At 39.2% G+C, this 24,404-nt stretch overlaps 2 protein-coding genes across 2 annotated transcripts in view; one reads left to right on the forward strand and one right to left on the reverse strand.

Annotated features, from left to right (window-relative positions):
* LOC132130933 (calcium channel flower homolog) overlaps positions 1-24,404 on the reverse strand; it is a 364,794-nt gene that overhangs the window by 168,746 nt on the left and 171,644 nt on the right. The window lies entirely within an intron of this gene.
* LOC132130729 (urokinase plasminogen activator surface receptor-like) lies at positions 1,763-22,603 on the forward strand. Its single transcript, XM_059542523.1, has 5 exons — positions 1,763-1,812; positions 1,899-1,997; positions 2,345-2,476; positions 2,647-2,754; positions 22,180-22,603. The coding sequence occupies exons 1-5, from the start codon at positions 1,764-1,766 to the stop codon at positions 22,371-22,373; spliced, it is 582 nt and encodes a 193-aa protein (XP_059398506.1). The 5' UTR covers position 1,763; the 3' UTR covers positions 22,374-22,603.

A 24,404-nucleotide genomic window follows, 5' to 3' on the forward strand; every position in this document is an offset into this window, starting at 1 on the left:
TGGTCAAATTGCATTTAATATAAATTTAAACTATTATACAGTTTCATTATTTGCAATCAACATGCAATAAGCATCTAAACATTATATTCAGTTCACATTTAATATTATTTTAAAGTATATTTCAGTACTCTTTTTAAAATTATGTTAAAGTTACCTTTTTTCCGGAGGGTGATGTTAGTTTATATTTAAGTGCTCAAGAATTTGATCAGTTTGATAGCAAGCTTGACAGTCTGATTTGTTCTTTGGTCTTGTGTCAGATTTTATTTGAGTTAGTGTGTGGAGTAAAATGTTACATTTAAATTAAAAAAAAATTTTTTTTACTTTAAATTTAAGCTAGGTCATGTCTTTTGTCAATTTTTTCTTTTGTTAAATCTTGAATTTTAAGTTGTAAGTTTTAATTGTTTTAAGTTTTAAATGTGTTTGATTACAGTTGCACAAATAAAAATAGTCTTTGGAGAATTAGAAAATGAAAGTATTCTTGCCCTGGTTTCTCAGAAATGTTCGACTTTAATGTTAGGCATACCTAAGTATTCATAATGTATGTAGAGATAAAGTTTGACATACAGTACAAGATTTAGCGATAATGCAATTAAATGCATTTTAAACCTTTCACTCGTGAAGACAAAAACAAAACGAAACGAGTTTGACCTGTATGAACAACATTGGACCCCTTTATCTTTACATGATTGGATCACTAAAGACAGTTGAGTCATGCAAGCTTGGAATGACATTCCATTGAAGAAAAAAAATAAATATATATATATATATATATATATATTTTTTTATACCTCATATATATGCTCAACCCAAGCAGCACTTTCTTTAATTGATCTACAAGATTTTCTATTTTCTACATTAATTTTTTGACAGTGACACTTATGAGAGAGAAGTACAGTATGTGTTTAATGCTTTTGTAACGTACTGTATTTCACATCGGTGTACAGAGTATTTTTATAATCATTGTTCATTCATAGTCAGATAAGCACATATGTAGGAGATATACTATTAATTATCATTATTTCTCGCAATGGTTTAACACATAGTACACTTTGACCATATTTAAAAGACATATAAGTATTCAGTTTCTACTTGAGTATGTTTTTTTTTAAAGTATATTATTTACATAAGTATTATTTTTTAAATTCTGCTAAAGTGTATTTATTTTTTCACAAGAGTGATATTAGTTTCCCCTCTGTAGTGAAGTGCTCAAAACTTTGATCAGTTTTAAATAGTGGGCTTACTTTAAAGTGACGACTGATTTGTTTTTTGTTTTGTTTTTTGGTCTTGTGTCAGATGAGGATTAACTTTTAGAAAAAAATTAAATGACAACTAATGATTTTAAAAGCACCTGTGATGTTTCCTATTAATTCCTACTAAATTTTCATTAAATGGGGTTTAGTTAAGATTTCAAGTCAAACACTTTACGTGAATTAGAATTGGAACTATTAGCCTGGTTTCTCAATGATGTTCCATCTTAATGTTGGTCATAACTTAAGAATTCATACTGTATGTAGAGCTTTAGATTGAGAAAACACAATTAAATTCAACTCTAATTTGTGAAAAAAAACTGAACTAGTTTGACCTTTATGAACCACTTTTGTCTTTCAGTGTACAGAACACAAAAGAATGTAGGTCACACAGGTTTGAAGTGATATTATCGGCAGAGAAAATGAGGCAATGTTCATATCCCCCCCCCCCCTTCTGATGAGCTATAAAATGAGCGCTGAAACAGACACATTATCACATTCACCTTCTGATCAAAGATGGATCTGCAAATATCACTTTTTCTTCTGTTTATTCTTTTCACTGCAGGTACAAAATACAAATCAGTTCTGTAATGTTAGATTGTAATGTGAGATGATTCTCATTTAACACTTCTGTCTTTTTAATTACTAAAGGACACTCTCTCCGCTGTAATGACTGCAGTCTGACGGGATCTTGTACAGAAACTCAGTGTTCCATTTGGTTAACCAACTGCTTCAGCGCAGCAATTACTGGTAAGTCCATTATGATGGATTGAAAGGGACTATTAGAACTGACTGACATAGAACTTCTTTTCTGGACAGAATTTATAATTGCACATATAGAATGTACTATAGATTACTGAAATCATTATGATAATTCACATTTAAAAATGTGTGAAATGAAAAAATGCTAAATGTAAAAAAATCCTAGTTGTCTCACACCTTTGGACCTCATTCTAATAAATATTAGAGATCCTTTAATATTGCAACGTTTGTACTTTTGATACACTATTGGACATGCTTTCTGTATTAACATATTTATAAATAAATTTGCCATAAAAAATATTGTTCAGTCGAGCTGCTCATTCCTGTGTTTTCAGTCAACAGCACTACATTGAAGTATAAAAGTTGTGCTCCATCTGTCTGTCCAAGTGGATCCATCAACCTCGGCATTGGAAGAGGCTCTGCTAAGTGCTGTAACACTGATCTCTGTAACAACCAAGATGCTCCAGGTATTGTACTTGAATGTAATAGAGCGGTTTATAGAAGCGACTTTAGCCGAAAGAAAAAAAGATAGGGAAGACAACATGTTTTATGTTTGGTCCAATGAGCACCTGTAATGTTGTGTGCAAAGTGAGACCAGGACCATGTAAAGAAAGCAAATCTATTTTCCCTCTTGTAGATCCCACTAGTGCTCCCAATGGAAAGAAATGTTACTATTGTGATGGGAATACCTGCTCAAACACAGTGAGCTGTTCAGGGACTGAAGACCGCTGCTTTAATACAACAGGTGAGAATCTGGAAAAGAAAGCCGTGTTCCTGTAGCTCAATTGGTAGAACATTGCACTATAATGTGTCAAGGTTGGGACTTCGATTCCATTCTAAGTCGCTTTGGATAAAAGCGTCTGCTAAATGCATAAAATTTAAAGCCGCATCATTATCTTTCTATTTTTTGTCTAAACATTTGATACAGATCATGTATACCAGTGGCCAACTTGTCTCTGACTCTAACCGTTTTCTTCCAGTCCAGTCACAGGTTTTAAAAGGCTGTGTCTCTAAATCTCTTTGTGATGTCCCACAACTGATTGGTTCAGGAAGTTTCTCATGTTGTGAGGGGAACCTGTGTAACGGTGCTCAGAGCGTCACTCAGAGTTTCCTGTTCCTCTGCTGTTCTCTGCTCTCCTTCATCCTGCTGCACTGAATCCAGCAGATCTTCACATTCTGCAGCTGCAGAAAATATTTTTATAGAGGACATCAGATTCCCAAGCTGGTATGATTATTCAGGGTCTTTTAGGGTCTGTCTGGAGAAAATGAAGACTATGGCAGTTTCAAACTGCAAGCCTGAGCTTCATGTCAGTACTTCATTGTCTTCAGTGGTTGTGTCCAAACACTGCTAAGATACATTTATATGCAAACACCATGTTAAAGTGAATTTTGCATCTGATGTCCCTTTAATATGTATTTATACTTTTGAGGTGAACAGGGAAAAGGTGATAAATCTGTAACTCAAGGCTACATGAGCCTCATATTATGATGGGTTGTTGGTACACAGTGTCTTCAGTCATCTTTCTCATTGTACTCTACACACATATATTTTCTTTGTTTAAAATAAAACTACTGATTTAATCAACTTATGCCTCAGACTACACTCTGTATGCCCTACATTGCTATATAAAAACCTAATGAATCAGTCATTTTTATAATAATGAATTTTTTTTTTTTTTACCAATACAGTATGTATTTGCATGGCTGGATTTTGTATCAGTATTGATATAAATATGATCTATAGGTTGATAGCTGCTTTATTTTTAATCTTCCACTTTCTGTCACACAAATTATGTTGCTCTACCTATTAAAGAGAAAAAGACATTTTACCAGGACAAACAATTATATATCTTAAGATTCATATCACATTTTCCTCAAGAGGACTGTTTTCTGTCATACTGACTATAGTAAAAATACACAGTGTCCCACAAGCTCTTGCTTCAAACTCTCAAAGTTCGCGAACGCGATCTCCTCCATTGCTGACGTTTGCAGGCGACAAAACAGTGAGATTCAGGAAGTATCCGGCTTTAAAGGTCTTTTTTGATCCCTCCCCTTACTACAGCCGCCTACTCTCGCCTACATTTCAGGCAAGGCAAGGCGCATCTCAAACAAGCCTAATTTGAATTGGCTATTCACGGTCACGTCGGCACAGGTGATCACTTCCGTTTTCTTTATTATTTCCGTTGTCAGATTGTTTGGCAGGTTGGAAAGGGCAAGGAGTGGAAGCCAACATTCTGTTGACCATATCGCATTGGTCTGATCATGTAATATATGCTTTAATACAATCGAAAGCACGTTAAGATCACCAGTTTTCCTTTGATGAGAATGACCGAGTGTGAACGAGTCACAAACCCACTACCTAGCCTCTATGTGGCGATTGGATGCCGCAAACATTAGTCAACAGAAAACGGCGCTTGTTTAAAGATATTCCATTCATGCACCGCATTGGAACCCAGTTGTGGATTGTAAGAGGCAACGGATATGAGACGCGGCACAGCACTTGGACCGGTATGTGAATCAGATTATTATTTATCTGCTTGCTGGCTTGTCTATTGGAGATGCTATGTTGGTTGTGCTGGCTGTGTAGCGCTGCTTATGTTCGGATCATTTGAGGTCTATCGGACATGCAGAGTTTGGAGTGTGTTATATGCAGCGCTGGGATATGCGCAGTTTATTGCATATGATTTAAATGTGAAATTGTATGTGCCGCTGAAGTTTGATGGAGAAATTGGATGAAGATGAGGCTGATGCGGTTATGGAGAGCAAAAGGGAGTGTAAGCTCACAGCAAAGGCTTGGGAGTTGAAGATTGAATAGTTACAAAGGGACCGTTAATCCAAAGTGAATAAAATCCAAAAATATGATTGCTTCAATGAAAGAGCTTATGCAAGATGATGAAAATTCATCAAAGGTTTATTCTTTATTTGAAACACTGACCCTTTTGAGAGATGATGTCACTTTGTTGTATGATAGTATGATTCCTTTACTTCCCGCTGAGGAACAAACAAAGCTAAATGAATGGTATGGCTCAATTTTACGGTTCAACAAAGGTATTGAAGATGTGGAGAAATGGTTGCATGATCTTGCATTCTTTAAGAAAACTCAGTGTAAGTTTTAAGAAAGTGTAAGTGTGTTAAGAAAAGCAGCAGTGTCTGAACAGAGTAACGAATGTTTGGTGTCACCTTAGTCAACTATAGATGCAACACAGAAAAAGACTTTGACTGTTGAAAATCCATCTTTAAATGATCAATTGCCTGCTGTTACATCCTCTGTTTGTGCAAATCCACAAAGGATTCTGAATCAAAGTAAGGAATGTAATGCATTGCCTTGCGATGACTTTGCGGACGACATCAAGCCAACTGATATTATCTCAAATGTATACAGTAAAAAATCAGGTAAAAGGAGCTCTTCTTCTGCTTCATGCTCTAGTAGATCATCTACATCATCTGCTTATCTTCAAGCTGAAGCTGAAATGGCGGCTTTATTAGCTAGTCAGCAAATGCTGCAACAGAAGCATGCTGTGGAAGAGGAAGAGGAGCACTTAAGAAAAAAGAAGGAAAAAATTGATCTTCAAACTAAAATAGCTGTGTTTATGGCTAAAGTTAATGTGTACAGGTCTGCTGCATCAGAACAAATAGTAACAATTCGACAAGAGGTGCAAGAAATAAGGAGAGTTATTCTCAACTTCACTCTGTGCTACAACCAAGGTCCATAACACCATTACAGTCAACTGCATCATTTAATGCGCAGCTATCCCGTAACCATAGTAGAGATGCACTTGTTTTAAGACCGCCAACTGATGGAGAACAAGGAAATATGTTGCGTCTTATGGAAAAACAAAATGAAATCACTACTATGTTGGTACAACAGCACAATATTTCATTACTTCCTCACAGAGATATTGTATCCTTTGATGTAGAGCCTTTGCAATATAAATGCTTCATACGATCATTTGAGGAGGTTGTGGAAAAAAGGGCAAACGATTATGGTGACTGTTTCTATTTTCTTGAGCAGAATACTCGAGGTCAACCAAGAGAACTCGTCAGAAGTTGTCAACATATGGCTTCTAAGCAGGGTTACTTGAAAGCCAAGGCCTTACTTAAGGAACACTTTGGAAATGAAGTCTGCATACATGGACAAAGTGCTCTCTTGGAAGTCTATGAGACCTGAGGACTCAAAGGCTTTGCAAGATTATCTTCTTTTCCTTAGAGCTTGCTGTAATGCTATGGAGGATGTTCGTTATATGAAAGAGTTACTCATCCTGTGTTTGGAAATATTGTTGAGGCTCCTCTAGGAGGTCGAAGCTTGATTCTTTATAAGCCTAAGGCCTCTGTTATGTCGCTGTAACAGAGATGGAAAACATTGGGAAAACTAATAAAGGTGTATCATGTCTTTGTTGTGGCGAAGAATATTTCTTGAATTCCTGTACTGTGCTTACCAAAAAAACCCATAAAGAAAAGATAGATTTTCTGAAGAAAAAATTAATCTGTTATGGCTGTTTATGCACAGGCCATATTAGTAGAGATTGTAAGAAGCTAATTATAGGCAGAGTGTGTGGTTTTAAACACCCTAGTGTTCTTCATGTCTTCCAGCAATATAGAGCTGAGGAGCCAAAGCAAACAGTGGGTAATGCTTTGATCTCGATTCAGTCAAGTGGTCTTACTGTGGCTGGTGAGGATGCTTGTGCTTTGTCCATTCTTCCGGTATGTGCTAAAGTTAAGAATGGAACCAAGATTGTGGAAACTTATGCCTTCCTAGATCCAGGCAGTTTGTCAACATTCTGTACAGAAGGTCTCATGAATAAGCATAATTTGTCTGGCAAAAAACTGAATATACTACTTAAAACCATGAATCAAGACAAACTTGTTTCCAGTTATGTCGTTAGAGATTTAGAAGTTGCTGGATTCGATCAAATGCATTATTGTCTTTTGCCTGAAGTTTATACCCAGAAAAGCATGCCAGCATATAAGGCTCATATTCCCAAGCAGAGCGATCTTGTTCAATGGCCTTATTTAAATCATATATCTTTGCCCTCAGTTGAAGCTGGAGTTGAACTCTTGATTGGAGCAAATATACCAGAGGCACTGGAGCCGTGGCAGGTTCTTCGTGGTCAAAGGAATGGCTCATATGCGGTTAAAACCATACTTGGATGGACTGTGAATGGACCTCTTAAAGGAATGGAAAGGTATGGAACTTTCGGTAGTGACCAGGCTCGGGTGACTGTAAACAGGATCTCTGTCTCTAAATTGGAGGAGCTTTGGAAACAACAGTTTAAGACTGATTTCCCTGAAAATGCTCAGGATGAACTGGTTACAATGTCTAAAGAAGATATTCAGTTCATGAATATGGTGTCTCAATCTGTAAAACTGAACGATGGTCATTACTGCATTGGTTTGCCACTCAAGAATAAGGATATGGTCCTTCCAAATAACAGAATAGTGGCAGAACAGGGAGCTTTTGTAATGGTCCTGTCTCCCCCTGCTGGTCACTCTTTCTCCCTTTTCCCCATCACCCTCCATTTCATTACTGCCAGCTGTTCTCACTTTCCATTAGCCTCATTCCTCCCCAGCTGTTCTCACTTTCTATTGGACTCATTCCTCCCCACCTGTTCCTCATCCCGTCTCATCATCTTGGCTTTTTCTAACCCTCTCTTCTCATGTCCTATTGTCAGATTGTCACAGGTGTGTTTTGGTCAGTGTTTCTCCCTCGTCTTGTCCTGTCCTGTCCTGTCCTGTCCTGTCCTGTCAGGGTGTGTCACTACTTTGCTGCCGCTGCTGGAATTACTCTGTGCTCGTCATACATCCACAGAACCCTACCTGCCAAGAGCTACTTCTGCTTACCTGTTTGGAGCTCTCCCTTCGTCAGCCTCTTCATGAGTTTTTGTTCCTCTCCAGTGCTCTGATCTTCCCTGCCACAGAGGAGTTTTTGTGTTCAAGTTGTTCCCAGCCTACGCGTGTCTTCAGTTCATTATTCTCTCATTTAAGTTGGATTGCCTGTGGTCAGACTCTGTCTCAAATAAAGACTGTGATTGCCACTTTCACCTTTGAGTCCTCTCTCCCGCATTACAGCTTTAAACCTGCAAAGAAAATTCCTAAAGGATTCTGAATTTCATAAAGATTATACTGCTTTCATGGAAGATGTGATTTACAAAGGATATGCAGAAAAGGTACCTGTTAAAGAACTTGAGCGGCATGATGGTTGTGTGTGGTACATACCTCATCATGGGGTTTACCATTCAAAAAAGAAAAAGATCACAGTTGTTTTCGACTGTAGTGCTTCATTACAGGGAGCATCACTGAATGGACAACTCCTTCAGGGTCCAGATCTAACAAGCACTTTAATAGGTGTTCTTACCGGATTCAGAATGGAGTCTTTTGCCTTAATGGCTGATATTGAGTCTATTTTCTATCAGGTAGAGGTTCCTGTAGAAGATTCTGACCTTTTACGGTTTCTATGGTGGCCAAAAGGCAACTTGAGTGAAGGCTAAGAGGAATTCAGAATGCTTGTACATCTGTTCGGAGCTTCTTCATTCCCAAGTTGTTCTAATTATGCACTTAGGAGATATGCAGAGGACCATAGAGATATGTTTAATTGCAGGACGCCAGAAGTCATCCAAAACAATTTCTATGTAGATGATTGTCTTACTTCTGTGCCCGCAGAATCTGATGCAATCCAACTATATAAGGAACTCCATGCAATGTGTGCTAAAGGTGGATTTCACCTGACCAAATGGATGAGCAATAGTCGTGGAGTGTTGAATGCCATACTAGAAGAGGACCGGGTAAAAGAAGTAAAGGATCTTGACTTGAACCATGATGTGCTTCCGATGGAAACAGTACTAGGTATACAGTGGTGTGCTGAATCTGACACCTTCAAATTTAAAGTAGTAATCAAGGACAGACCTTTTACTAGAAGAGGGATACTTTCCGTCATAAGTGCCATATATGATCCTCTCGGATTTTTGTCTCCAGTAGTTCTTTCCACAAAGAAGATTCTTCAAAATCTTTGCTGGGAAAGGATTGGATGGGATAGTGTCATACCGATCAAATATGTACAAAGATGGAGAAACTGGCTTGAAGATCTTCATGGGTTGGAGAAATTTGAGACAAAAAGATGTTTGAGACCTGTAGAGTTTGGAGAAGTCACAGTGGCACAGTTACATAATTTCTCTGATGCCAGTGAAGAAGACTATGTTGTGGTGTCTTACCTGCTTTTACATAATAGGCAGAGCATTGTACATTCTGCTTTCTTGATTGGTAAAGCTCGAGCAGCACCAGTGAAATCTACCACCATTCCCTGCATGTAACTTACGGCCGCCAAACTTGCAAGCCGAATGGACAGGCTATGGAAAAGGGATCTAAGGATGAAGCTACAAGATTCAGTGTTTTGGTCTGATAGCACTGCTGTGTTAAAATATATCCAAAATGAGTCCTCCAGATTCAAGTGTTTTGTTGCCAACAGAGTGTCTGAGATCTTGAGAGCATCCAGTGTAGCTCAGTGGAGATATATAGATTCTGCCAACAATCCGACTGACTTTGCTTCAAGGGGGCTAAAAGTAGATCTTTTACTTAAGAAGCAGATGTGAGAGTTTGGCCCTTCCTTCCTTATTAGATCACAGGAAGAGTGGCCAAATAACCCAATTGATGTGGGAAAGAGTTTGGTAAAAGACCCAGAAATCAAGCAAGAAGTTGTGGTTAGCACACTGTTGGTTCAAACTGAAAAGAGAGATGATGCTGTATCATGACTTGTCAATCATTATTCATCATGGACACGTCTTAGGTCTTAGAAAGGCTGTAGCCTGGATCCTTAGGCTGAAGAGAATTATTCTAGAGCTGAGTAAAAGGAGAAAACAATTGTAGAATACTCTTGATTGTACTGAATCTAATCAACCACTTAAAGCTATTGTTGATGACAACATGCTTACACTACAATCCAGTATGAATAATGGCTACCTTTCAGTAGATGAGTTGGATGAAAGTGAAATGAAGATTGTGTGCTTTTCGCAAAGGATGAGGTTCCCACAGGAATTGATATCTTTACAGAGAGGTGAAGAAGTCAAGCGGAGCAGTCCTCTGCATTGTCTCAATCCAGTACTTGAGGCAGGTATAATAAGAATGTATGGACGTCTGGAAAATGCAGTCATGCCTGAAGAATCAAAGCTTCCAATGATACTGTCAAAGGATCTGCATATTTCTGAGTTACTCTTAAGGCATATTCACAATGAGGTTGGACACAGTGGACAAAATTAAATGTTGGCTAGGCTACGTCAACGATATTGGATACCGGAGCAAGTTCACCCATACAGAGAATTTTGTCCAGATGTGTCATTTGCAAACAACTTCAAGGAACCGCAGGTTGCCAGCAGATGGCGAATTTACCTTCAAGTAGAGTATTACCAGACGAACCACCATTTACTCAAGTTGGTGTTAATTGTTTCATCCCATTTGAGATAAAACGTGGACTAAGTATTGTGAGGCGATAAGGAGTCCTTTTCACTTGTTTGTCAATAAGAGCAATACACATCGAAGTGGTTGCATCGTTGGATACAGATTCCTTCATCCATGCTTTTAGATGGTTCATGGCACGACGTGGTCAAGTATCAGAGTTACTTTCAGATAATGGAACCAACTTTGTTGGAGCGGAACGATAATTGAGAGAAGCCATAAAAAACTGGAACCATGACAAGATCAGTGATGTTCTAATTCAGAAGAGTATCAAATGGATATTTAATCCTCCTACAGCATCCCATCACGGAGGTGTTTGGGAGAGGATGATTCGATCAGTGAGGAAGATTATGAATTCAATCTTGAGAGGGCTTCATACACTTTTTTGTGAAGTAGAGTCAATTCTCAATGGCCGTCCTATAACCAGATCATCCATGGATCCTAATGATCTAGAAGCTCTATCACCCAACCATCTGCTTCTCCTGAAAACTCAACCATCTTTACCCCCTGGGTTATTTTAGAAGGAGGACATATATGTGCGTCGTAGATGGCGACAAGTACAGTACATGGCCGACCTGTTTTGGAGAAGATGGCTAAAGCAATATTTACCTCAGCTACAGGAACGGCAGAAATGGCTTGTAAAAAGAAGAAATGTTCAAGTGGGCGATGTTGTACTTGTTGTCAATGATGGTGCCCCTCGAAATTCATGGCTTTTGGGTAAAATTATTCATACTATTCCAGATAACAGGGGATTTATTCACCAAGTAAGGATTAAAACGAGGTACAACTACTTGGACAGACCAGTGACCAAGATTTGCTTGCTTCTTGAAACCAAAGAGGATTTATAAATGATTTTTTCTTTGTTTTCTTTGTTTTCTTTTTTTTTTGAGCGCTCAATGACATATGATGACTGACTTATAGACAGACCTTCCTTGGATCTTTTTTGATTGACATGACTTAAGATTTGGACTAGAAGATACACAGACATTTTTTTTACATGGACAGATGCATACATACACATATATGATTGTATACTTGTAAATTAATTTGTGTGTTGTGCAATTTATGCATGCATTAGTTGTTGTTAATTGATTGATAATTATTATCTCTCTATTTTGTAATAATCATGGGGCCGGCATGTAAGAGCATTGTTTGTTATTCTTTATTGGCCATTCACGGTCACGTGGGCACAGGTGATCACTTCCGTTTTCTTAATTATTTCCTTTGTCTGATTGTTTGGCAGGTTGAAAAGGGTGAGGAGCAGGAGCCAAGTTTCTGTTGACCGTATCGCATTGGTCTGATCATGTAATATATGCTTTAATAAAATCGAAAGCACGTTAAGATCATCAGTTTTCCTTTGATGAGAATGACCGAGTGTGAACAAGTCACAAACCCACTACCTATTCTCTATGTGGCGATTAGATGCCGCAAACAACTTCCTTCACTTGCTATACTTTTTACTTCAGTACAGAAAAATACTTAAGAATCAGAATCAGAAAGAGCTTTATTGCCAAGTATGCTTGCGCATACAAGGAATTTGTTTTAGTGACATAAGCTTCCAGTACACAGAGACAACAACACACAGAAAAATTAAAAAAATTACAAAAAAAAAATTACAGGAGAATTACAAATTGGCAAAATAAATAAGTGTATAAACAATTGTGCTATAAATGATAATGGGATAGGATTGAGTGAGATGCAGGAATGTTCTAGGATGGAGGGGTAACAAATAAATATAAGGATATTGCACATTTTTGCATAAGCATAAGTTTAAGTGGGAAACATTTAACTGTTCATGAGGTAGATTGCCGGGGGGAAGAAACTATTCTTGTGCCTTGCTGTTCTTGTATTTGCGGCTCTGAGGCGCCGGCCAGATGGCAAAAGTTCAAAGATGGGGTGACTTGGATGTGAGGGATCCAGAGTGATTTTCTGAGTCCTTTTCCTCACTCTGGATGTGTACAGTTCTTGGAGGGTGGGCAGGGAAGCACCAATAATCCTTTCAGCAGTCCGAACAGTTCTCTGTAGTCTTCTGATATCTGATTTTGTAGCTGAACCAAACCAGACAGTAATTGAAGTACACAGGACTGACTCAATGACGGCTGAGTAGAACTGTTTCAGCAGCTCCTGTGGCAGGTTAAACTTCCTCAGCTGGCGAAGGAAGTACAACCTTTGTTGGGCTTTTTTCACAATGGAGCCAATGTGATTGTCCCACTTCAGGTCCTGAGAGATGGTGGTTCCCAGGAATCTGAATGACTCCACTGCAGCCACAGTGCTGTTCATGATGGTGAGTGGGGAAAGTGCAGGGGGGTTTCTCCTAAAGTCCACAGTCATCTCCACTGTTTTTTTAGCGTGTTCAGCTCCAGGTTGTTAAGACTGCACCAGACAGCCAGCTGCTCAACCTCCTGTCTGTAAGCAGACTCGTCACCGTCCTGGATGAGGCCGATGACTGTAGTGTCGTCTGCAAACTTCAGGAGCTTGACAGAGGGGTCTTTAGAGGTGCAGTCGTTGGTGTACAGGGAGAAGAGCAGAGGGGAGAGAACACATCCCTGAGGGGCACCAGTGTTGGTGGAGCAGCTGTTTGACATGAATTTCCCCAGTCTCACTAACTGTTGCCTATCTGTCAGAAAGCTGGTGATCCACTGACAGATAGAGCTAGGAACAGAGAGCTGGGTCAGTTTGGTCTGGAGGGTTGTTGGGATGATGGTGTTGAAAGCTGAACTAAAGTCCACAAACAGGATCCTCACATAAGTCCCTGTTTTGTCCAGATGTTGCAGGATGAAGTGCAATGCCATGTTGATTGCATCATCCACGGACCTGTTTGCTCGGTACGCAAACTGCAGGGGGTCCAGTAAGGGTCCAGTGATGTCCTTCAGATAAGCCAGAACCAGTTTTTCAAACGACTTCATGACGACAGACGTTAGAGCCACAGGTCTGTAGTCGTTAAGTCCTGTTATCTTGGGTTTCTTTGGAATGGGGATTATGGTGGAGCGTTTGAAGCAGGAAGGCACTTCACACAACTCCAGAGATCTGTTGAAGATCTGTGAAAAGATGGGGGCCAGCTGGTCAGCACAGATTTTCAGACAGGCTGGTGTAACGCCATCTGGGCCTGGTGCTTTTCTTCTTTTGTTTTTCTTGAAGACCTGGCGCACATCATCTTCACAGATTTGAAGAGCAGGAGGTATGGAGAGGGGGATTGCAGGAAGTGTTAATGGTTGTGTAGGGAGATGGTCAGAGTGGGTGTTGGGGGTTTCAAATCTACAATAAAACTCATTCAGGTCGTTAGCAAGTCGTTGATTAGCCTCAGTGCAAGGGGATGGTGTCTTGTAGTTTGTGATGGCTCTCAGTCCTCTCCAAACTGAAGTAGAGTCATTGGAAGTAAACTGGTCTTCCAACTTTTTAGCGTAGGTCTTTTTAGCCACTCTAATCTCTTTGTTCAGTGTGTTCCTGGCCTGATTGTACAAGACCCTGTCCCCATTTCTGTAGGCATCCTCTTTGGCCTGACGAAGGTGTCTGAGTTTTACTGTAAACCATGGCTTATCATTGTTGAATGTTAAATAAGTCCTGGTAGGAATGCATATATCCTCACAGAAACTAATATAGGATGTTACAGTCTCTGTGAATTCGTCCAGATCGGTGGTAGCAGCTTCGAAAACGCTCCAGTCTTTGATGTCAAAACAAGATTGTAAATCCTGCTCTGTTTCGCTGGTCCATCTCTTCACAGTCTTTACTACAGGATTAGCAGATTTAAGTTTCTGCTTGTAGGTCGGTATAAGATGAACCAGACAGTGATCAGAACATCCCAAAGCTGCTCGTGGAACAGAGTGATATGCATCCTTTATTGTGGTGTAACAGTGATCCAGTATATTACTGTCTCTGGTGGGACAGGTAACATGCTGTCTGTATTTTGGCAGTTCACGGGTGAGATTGGCTTTATTAAAGTCCCCAAGAATGATTAAAACAGAGTCCGGGTGTTGTTATTCTGTGTCTGTGATCTGATCAGCGAGTTTCTGTAAAGCCAGGCTTACTTGCGCTTGAGGAGGAATGTAAACACTAACCAGAATGAACGAGTGAAACTCCCGCGGCGAATAGAACGGCTTGCAGTTGATAAACTGCGTTTCTAGATCAGGACAGCACATCTTCTTTAACACAGTTACATCTGTACACCACCGTTCATTGATGTAAAAGCATGTCCCGCCGCCGCGCGATTTCCCCCGTTGATTCTGCTTCGCGGTCCGCTCTGAACAGCTGAAAGCCCGGCAGATGCAGTGCGCTGTCCGGTATGGCGTCATTCAGCCAGGTTTCCGTGAAACACAGAACAGCAGAGTGAGAGAAATCCTTATTTGTCCGAGAGAGCAGAAGGAGTTCGTCCGTTTTGTTGGGTAGAGAGCGGAGATTTGCAAGATGGATGCTAGGCAACGGCGTTCGAAATCCGCGCTTCCTGAGTCTGACGAGCGCTCCCGCTCGCTTTCCCCGTCTGCGCGTCCTGAAGCGCTTGATCAGCGCCGCTGCTCCTCCGATAACAATGTTCAGTAAAACGTCTGTATAATAGAAATCCGGAAAAATATCATGTGGTGTGTTCTGCCGAATGTACAGCAGTTCATCCCTGGTGAAACTGATCGTGTTTGTTAAACAAAAAACAGGAAAAACGAACAAAAACAGTACAAACACTGGAGAGCCAAGCACTGAAGCAGCCATGTGCGGCGCCATCTTGGAACCAACTAAATGTGTTACATGTGTAAATGTGTTACAATAGTAATTTTATAATAAATCCAAAAGCAAGATACCCCAAAACTTGTCAGCTACTCAGTTTCCTGGCGGAATTTACAAATTCAAAAAAAATTCTATATTCTGACATTTCTAAATTTTCTATATTCTGATATTTCATTTGGAAAGGAATGTTACTCTTGTGATGGACAGAGCTGCTCAAACACATTGAGTTGTTCAGGGAGTGAAGACTACTTCATTACTGTACAGCAACAGGTAAGGATCTCCTAAAGGAAGAAAAAAGTATTTTTTTTTCATCTCTCTTATGTTTAAATGTTTAATACATATCATATTGTCCAGTAAAGCTTACACTCAACCTGTGTTTTCTTTCTTCTCATCAGGGACTTTCAAAAGCCAGTCAGCGGTTGTAAAAATCTGTGTTTCTAAATCTATTTGTGATGCCGTTACATCAGTAGAGATGTTCAGGGCATCACGTGTTGTTCAGGGAACCTGTGTAACGGTGCTCAGAGCTTCCTGTTCCTCTGCTGCTCTCTGCTCTCCTTCATCCTGCTGCACTGAATCCAGCAGATCTTCACGTTCTGCAATCAGACACACTGTATGATGCAAACTTATAACTTAAAACAAAGTAAGACACAAAAGTTTGGTAACAGGATAACAGGGGATCACAAGACAAATCAGGACATGTGACAATGACAACTTCAAAATAAAAGACATGAAAGCATGAACAAAACCTAAAACAGATGTGACATGGAGAAAACTGAACATAAAAATGTCTAAAGTGATATAATATTGAACCAGGAACTGGATAATCCAACATTCAAGCAAAGAATTTTCTACGAGAAATTTATTTAAGATGCCATCAAAGAATGCTGAGAAATGCAGCTCCTGCTTCTGATTTCCTCCAGTTTCATAATCAATTGAAGGAAGTAATGCTACTTCCTACAGATCATTAGATCTTTCATATTTAAAGTGTCCACTTTTAAATAGACCTGTGTGAAATATTTGTTCCTTAAAAATACTTATTTCCTGATTCCTAATTTCTACTACCTAAAGCTGTCATTATCTCACGAAGGCCCGTCCCTTTTTCTAGGATATAAAATGAGCACTGAAACACATAATTTTCAATGCAGGTAAAAAGACAAATCACTTTATTTTCTATTTTATACAAACATAAATAATTTCTCTCTCACTATGTCTCTCTTTTATTACTCAAGGACACTCTCTCAAATGTTATGAATGTGTAGGGTCTTGTGCGGATCAAAATGTGAAAGTATGTCCTGAAACTCAAACATGCTTCAGTTCAACAATTGTAACACAGTACGGTAAGTCCAGTGTTGATGTCCAGTTGATGGGGGAGCAGCGACAGTGGAAATATATGGAGTACATTTAAAAATATGAGATTTATGATTGCAATCAGATATAATTCCTGTTACTTAATTAATTTTCACTCAGAAAGTTATCGTAATAATATAATTTGTAATGAAAAATGTTTGTAATCAGAAAATGCTACATTTAAGTTTTCCAATAGTAGTGTTTTAGACCGAAGTGATCGTTTTATATTGCAAATTGTTTTTTCTCTTCTGCTTTACAGTTGTGATTAGAAAGTGTTTTTTCATCTATTTCGGCATATTTATAAATAAATTCACCATTAAAGTTATGAGCAGTTTTCATTCCTGTGTAATTTATGTTTTTTAGGAGACACCACTACAAAGGCAAAGATAAAAGGTTGCTTTCCATCATATTCCTGTATAAGTGGGTACACAAACTTCAGCATTGAAAATATGTCTTTTTTCTGCTGTCACACGGACCTTTGTAACGCCCAAGATGCTCCAGGTATTGTACTTTCCTGAACATGTGCAAATTACAAATATTCAACACTGATTTTACATCCATAGGACATTCAATTCATAATTGTAGAAATTGATTGAATGTAGCCTTTAGAGTTGTTTCATTGTATTTTGTACAGATCCTTCTGTAGATTCCAGTTCTACCAACTTTGATATCCCCAATGATGTTCCCAATGGAAAGATATTTTTCTACTGCGATATGCAGAGCTGCTCAAACATAAGAGACTGTTCGGGGAGTGAAGACCACTGCTTTACAGCAACAGGTGAGAATCTGCTAAAGTCATTGTAACGATATCAACCTTCATATTCATCCGGAAGAAGGAGGCGGGAACCGGCGGACAATCAAAAACATTTTAATAACAAAATAAACACAAAACAGCGCACCAGCCCCTCACGGACGACTGGTGCGCATAAAATAAAAACCAAAACACAACTAAAAGCCCAGGCCTGGTCCTCTCTCGTCCTTCACTGTCGTCGCTCCAGTTTTATATCCTTCCATCTCCTCCATGGGCCTCGAGACCGGTGGGACGAACAGGTGTAGTTCATCTCCAATCACTCCCCCGGCCTCGCTCCCATGTCCCTCGGCCCCGCCCCACTCGTCACATACCCCCATCGCCCCTCGCAGGCCGGGGGGTACTCCCGAGACTGCGCTCTACTCCCCCCCCCCCTCCCTCCGGGGGGGCCGCTCCCAGGGACCTGCGGGAACCTGGGGGTAGGACAGGCGAGGCGAGAGAAAAGGAGATGGAAGGAGGAGCGACAGAGACGAGAGAGGGGAGAGAGGAAAAAAAAAAAAAAAAAAAAAATTCCGGTTCCCAGACGCACCGCTGCTCGGCCCTCCACCAGCTGGGCGATCTCCTCCGCGGTGCCTGGCGGTGGCACTGGACGGCCCTCGGCGGACGGCACGACACTCCTCCGCCGCCCGGTGGACGGCAACGGCTCCTCCGGTTTTGGGCAGCCGGCAGGAGTCCCCCGTTCCCTGCTCCTCCCCGTTCCGGCGGATGGCAGCAGGCTCCGGCCACCTGGCGAACGGCGCCGACTCCTCCGCTCCCTCACGGACGGCAGCCGTCCCTCCACATCGTGGGCGGCCGGTAGCGAGCTCGCCCGTCCCCGGCAACTCGCTCCAGCCCACCGCCTCGAGCGTCCATGGCGGCACACTCCTCGCCAGCTCGTTGGCACCGCGGATTCACCACAGCGGCGAGGGATCTTCAGCAGCGCGTCCCTCCTTCTCCCGGGCTTCGGCACCACTGTAACGATATCAACCTTCATATTCATCCGGAAGAAGGAGGCGGGAACCGGCGGACAATCAAAAACATTTTAATAACAAAATAAACACAAAACAGCGCACCAGCCCCTCACGGACGACTGGTGCGCATAAAATAAAAACCAAAACACAACTAAAAGCCCAGGCCTGGTCCTCTCTCGTCCTTCACTGTCGTCGCTCCAGTTTTATATCCTTCCATCTCCTCCATGGGCCTCGAGACCGGTGGGACGAACAGGTGTAGTTCATCTCCAATCACTCCCCCGGCCTCGCTCCCATGTCCCTCGGCCCCGCCCCACTCGTCACAGTCATCATTTGTGGGTCTCATTTTGAAAATTTGATAGTTCACTTTGCCACTGGGAAGCTTGGACAATTATTTTGTAACTTCAGCTTTCACTTCTAACTCTTTTCTTGCTTTTCAGCGAATATCCCAAGCCAATCATTTGCTGCAAAAGGCTGTATCTCTAAAAAAGCTTGTGATGCCTCAGCATTGCTTCCTAGTGGTCAGGGCATCAAATGTTGTGGAGGGAACCTGTGTAACATTGTTAGTGTCACTCAGAAGAGTATCAGTGTGTGTGTGTGTGTGTGTGTGTGTGTGTGTGTGTGTGTATATGCACTGTATGTATATATACAGTGTATACTGTACACACACACATATGCACCTGTGTGTGATTACATCGTAATAAATTATGATCAATAATACTTAGAAATACTTAATATTTTCCAGTTATTTCATAGAGATATGATTTTTGGAAAAAAAAATATTTGAAATGGCAGCTTAGTAGAGATAAAACACTTACATTTAAATTTAATAAAGTAACCAAAAATAACTAATTTCTATTGTGAAAATGTGTGTGGGGGGGGGGGGGGCAGCTCTTCAATTAAACAACTCCAAATGTTATTGAGTGACTGCATGACATAACATCAAGACTGGCTTTCACTGGGCTTGCAAACCCAGTGTTTAAACACTTACTGATTGATATATTTAGAAATGAAGTTTACACAAAAATGTGCAGTTGAACTGGTCATACTTGTATTAGTTATGTTCTAGTTCTACAACTAAGTTGAAGCATTGTGCTCCACCAACTGACTGTGCAAACAGCATTGAAAACATCTCTTCTATGTGTTGACTGAAACAGATCTTTTAAGATGCTCTGAGTATTGTACTTTACTACCATAGAATAGTTTACAGTCAAAACATTTAAAAGTACGGTTACATTGGATATATTTCACAGGCAAAAGGTCTACTGTTAAAAGTGTGCACTCTTAAAAATAAAGTTTCCAAAAGGGAATTTCTAATAAGGAATGTTGTTCAAAACCTAAAGAAACTTTTTCCACTTTAAAGAACCTATAGATTTACATTGATGGAATGTTCATGAATTTGAATCTCAACTTTCACTTTCGCTCTCTCTCTCTCTCTCTCTCTCTCTCTCTCTCTCTCTCTCTCTCTCTCTCTCTCTCTCTCTCTCTCTCTCTCTCTCACACACACACACACACACACACACACATAGGGCCTTAGGAACCACTTCTCTCACACAGACTCATTTGACATATCTCTTTAAATAACTGATAAGTAATAACCAATAATCTTCATATCCACACCCAATCACCCCATAGACTACCATTTAAACAGATCAAAAGGATAGAAGTGTCATAAGGGTGCATCTCAATCAGCTCACTAGTTCAGTAGTCAGTGCACTAATCAGGGAGTCGTCCATTATAGGGTCTGTCTCAATCGCGAAATCCTTCCAGTTCACTGGAACATTCACTCCCTGAAAAATCACACAATGCACCGCAAAAAATAGGGAACATCGGTGCCTTACTGGAACTTACATCAAATTTCTGAAGTGTGGAACATAAACCACACAAGCACATCGATAAATATAAAAGATTTGAAAAGACACACCGTTTTTGGTGAATAATCTTTATGTTATTAGCGATTTGCTACTGTAAATCAGGCTAAGAACATGCTAAGAACTCTATAAAAATAGATAGTAATGATCTATGACAACTACCAACCACCTAGCAACACGTCAGTGTACTTTTTTTTTTAAGTATGTTAAAGTGAACTGTTTTTCAGGAGGGTGATGTTAGTTTATACACTCATTTTAGTAAAGTGAAGCAAACTTACTCCTATATGACAGTCTGATTTGTATTTCAGTTTTGCGTCAGATTTTATTCAAGCTTGTGTGTTGAGTAAAAAGTTGAATTAAAACTTTAAATGCCAGTTCATGGTTTGAAAAAATACCCCGTGTTTTTTAGGTCATACTGTGTTAAATGTCTTTACTCATTTGTATGATTTAATGAATTTGGTTACATTTACATAATTAAAAACATTGTCTCTTTGAGTGAAAGTAAAAGTATTCTTGGCCTGGTTTCTCAATAATGTTACATTTTAACATCAGTCATGCCTTAAGCATTCTCACTGCATGTAGAACTATACAGTCAAGATTTTGCAAACACAATTAAACCTCACACTCGTGGTGAAAAAAAAGAAACTAAATGAAACAAGTTTGACTTGTATGAACAACTTACAAAGGGGTTCACCTTTTTTCTTTCAGTATATGGAATGCAGAAGATAGTTATTTACACATAAGGGTGAGAAATGAGAAAATATGCCTCATTTATATGCCAAATATCTTTGGGTGAACTATCACGTTAAGTACACCCTATACATCTGTTATAAAGATGAATTTATTCATTAGACCCTTCATATGGTCATTAATTGGAAAGTAAATGTATATGGACCTGTTTAATTTTTTGTTTTTTTAGTTGAACTTTTATTTTCTTGTCAAGGCACACCCCTTCTGATAATCTATAAAACACACTGAAACAGGCACTTTTTTCATTCAGCGCCTGATCAAAGATGGATCTACAAATATCAGTTTTTCTTCTGTTCGCTCTCTACACTGCAGGTACAAAGACATAGAGTTTGGAACGTTATTGAAGATCATTCGATATCTCTCTCTTACTTTCTCTTTTTACTAAAAAACTCTCTCTTATATTACTGAAGTACATTCTCTCAGCTGTTTCCAGTGCACAAGTCTGTCGAGCTCTTGTCCACAGACAACATGCTCCGATGGAGTTACCAGCTGCATCAGTGCATCATTATATTTAGGCAAGTATGAAATGTGCTGCTTTACCGATGGAGATGCTGCTATAATTTACTGGTGCTGCGGCAACGTTATTATTGTCACAAAACCAATACTCTTTTTTTTTCTGGTTAGAATTTACAGCTGCATGGATAGAATGTCCTATATACGTTTACTGTTTTATTTGTTTAAATAAACTAGTGGTCTTACATATGTGGACATCGTTTAAAATATTAGAGATTACATTATTGTAAAAAGAAACTCTTTTTACTTGAACAAATTTACAAATACATAATAATACAAAATAATCTTTCGCTCGTGTTTTTAGGCAATGGTACTATAATAACAGCTAAAAGTTGTGCTTTACCAATTGGATGTCCAAGTGGATCCATCAACCTTGGCATTGGAAGGATTGCTTCTACCTGCTGTGGCACAAATCTCTGTAACACCCAAGACGCTCCAGGTATTGAACCTTACTGACCTGCAGTCATTGAACAAAAAACATGGAACTTTTTTTATCAAGAATTGTATGTAATCTGAAATAGAAATGTGTAAAAAAAAAAAAGCTATTTTTGTCCTCCTGTAGATCCCGCTATTGTCCCCAATGGAAATAAATGTTTCTCTTGCATTGGGGATACCTGCTTAAACACAGTGAACTGTTCAGGGAGTGAAGACCGCTGCTTCAAGGCAACAGGTGAGAATCTGGAAAAGGAAGAAGATTAAAATTGATATTTTTATCTCCTTTATATTTGAGCATTTTCAAATTTCCTGCTTCGACTGATTCAGCCTTCTCCTCTTCTCATCAGGGAACTTCCAAAGCCAGCCAATAGCTGTAAAAGGGTGTGTCTCTAAATCTATTTGTGATATTGTCTCAGTATTTGATACATTTGTTGGTGGTGTGTCATGTTGTTCAGGGAACCTGTGTAACAGTGCTCAGAGCGTCACTCAGAGCTTCCTGTTCCTCTGCTGTTCTCTGCTCTCCTTCATCCTGCTGCACTGAATCCAGCAGATCTTCACATTCTACAGCTGCAGCAAAGATACAACATGATGTGCTTTACAAACATATAGATGTAGTACAGTATCTCTGAACTGTCTTTGATTTGGTGTGATGAATTAAAAAGGTTATACTACTGGTAATTTAAATATGGTCGAAAATATGGTCTGTAATTTTATGGTCGAAAAACAAATCAGATCCATGTAAGACCTTTGCAGCTTTTTGTATTTTGCTATATTGGTTGCTATATTGCTCATGAGCTGAAGGGTAAAGGTGATAAATCTATAACTAAATGTTACATGAAGGTCTGCTGGTGCACAATGTCTTAACTATGCAATGCAGTTTTTCTTACCCATATTTTTGTATGCTTAAAATAAAACGACTGATTTAATTGAATCAACATATACTTCATTCTCCTCATACAAATAAAAATCCAACAGGACACAATGAATCACAAATTTTTGTAATTCATTTTGAAATGAATCAGTTATTTCGCCTGTTGTGATGTTGTAAGAGTCATGTTAATAATGATCAGCAGATGGCAGCAGATGATCTTTCATATCAAAATAACACTTCTGCATTTGCTTCTATCAAACCCCTGATAATGCAATGTTTTCAGAACTGTGAAGTATTGATATGTCATTGTATTAGCAAAAAGAGAATGGTATTAATATACTATTAGTTGCATAATTTATTGCTTTGGTTTAACGTGCGTGTGTGTGTGTGTGTGTGTGTGTGTGTGTGTGTGTGTGTGTGTGTGTGTGTGTGTGTGTGTGTGTGTAAATGTATATATCAATCATTGTACATTCAGCAGTAGCAACACTTTAACCATATTTAAAAGAAAACAGAATTCTGTAAATACTTCTTATAAGGTTTTCAAATTGCACAAACTGCATTTGATATGAATTTAAAGTATTCCACATTTACGATTTATTTCAACCAACATGCAGTTGTCTGAAAACACACTTAAGTACAGCATATTCTTTTAAAGTGTATTATTTCCGTAATAAGTTACAGTCTTGTGTTAGACTTCATTTGTTTTTACATTTGGATTCAAACTTGAAATGACAGTCCATGATTTGAAAAAACACCCAGCATTTGTTGGGTTACACTGTTGTAATCTCCTATATACTGATGTATATACTGATTTAATGTGTTTAGTTACAGCCGCACAATTACAAATTCACTTTGAGTAAAGAGAACGAAAGTATTCTTGGCCAGGTTTCTCAATAATGTTCCATCTCAAGGTCGGTCATACTTTAAGCATTTTTACTCTATGTAAAAATTAAGTTTAACAATTTAACAAATTAAGCAAAAACACACCTATATCAACTTGTTACTCATGAAAACAAATCTAAAAACAGAACGAGTTTGACCTGTTTGAACAACACTGGACCACTTTGTCTTTTAATAGAATGCTGAAAAAAAGTAAGTCACAGGTCTGGAATGAAGTAAGGGTGAGAAAAGGACTTTCTTGATTTTTGAGTGAACTACAACCTGTACGTTTCTTAGTAAGAGGAAGATTATTTTCCTCATTAGAACCCCCATATGGTCATTAATTGGCAATAAATGGAAATATCTATATTTTTCTCACCTCTCTCATGTTTATTTAAAGGACACTCTCTCAGCTGTTACCAGTGCACAAGTCACATGTCCAGCTGGATTTACCAACTGCTTCAGTGCAACAGTAGCTGTACTGCTAGAACAGACCTGTGTGATGCCCAAGATGCTTCAGGTATTGCACTTAGTCATAGAACAGTTTAGAGAATGTTTAACAATAAAAAAGCAGGATTGGACTTAATTGTTTTTTCAGGGAATGTGATGTCAGGTGAAAAGGAATGTTGTTTTACAGGCAGAGCGAGATGAAAGATTATAATCTAATGAAAGTTTAGGTACACAAGGACGTCCTCCACACTCTAAGCCTATGTCAGAGAAACAAGTGTGTAGCCATCTTTAGAGTTTTGTCTTTAAACTTTCATTTTGTAGTATGTCTATAGCATTACGAGTAATTAGCTAGTGAAGTGGATTTACTTATTG

This window comes from Carassius carassius, chromosome 47 (genome assembly GCF_963082965.1).
Source record: "Carassius carassius chromosome 47, fCarCar2.1, whole genome shotgun sequence".
NCBI classification, from domain to species: Eukaryota; Metazoa; Chordata; class Actinopteri; order Cypriniformes; family Cyprinidae; genus Carassius; species Carassius carassius.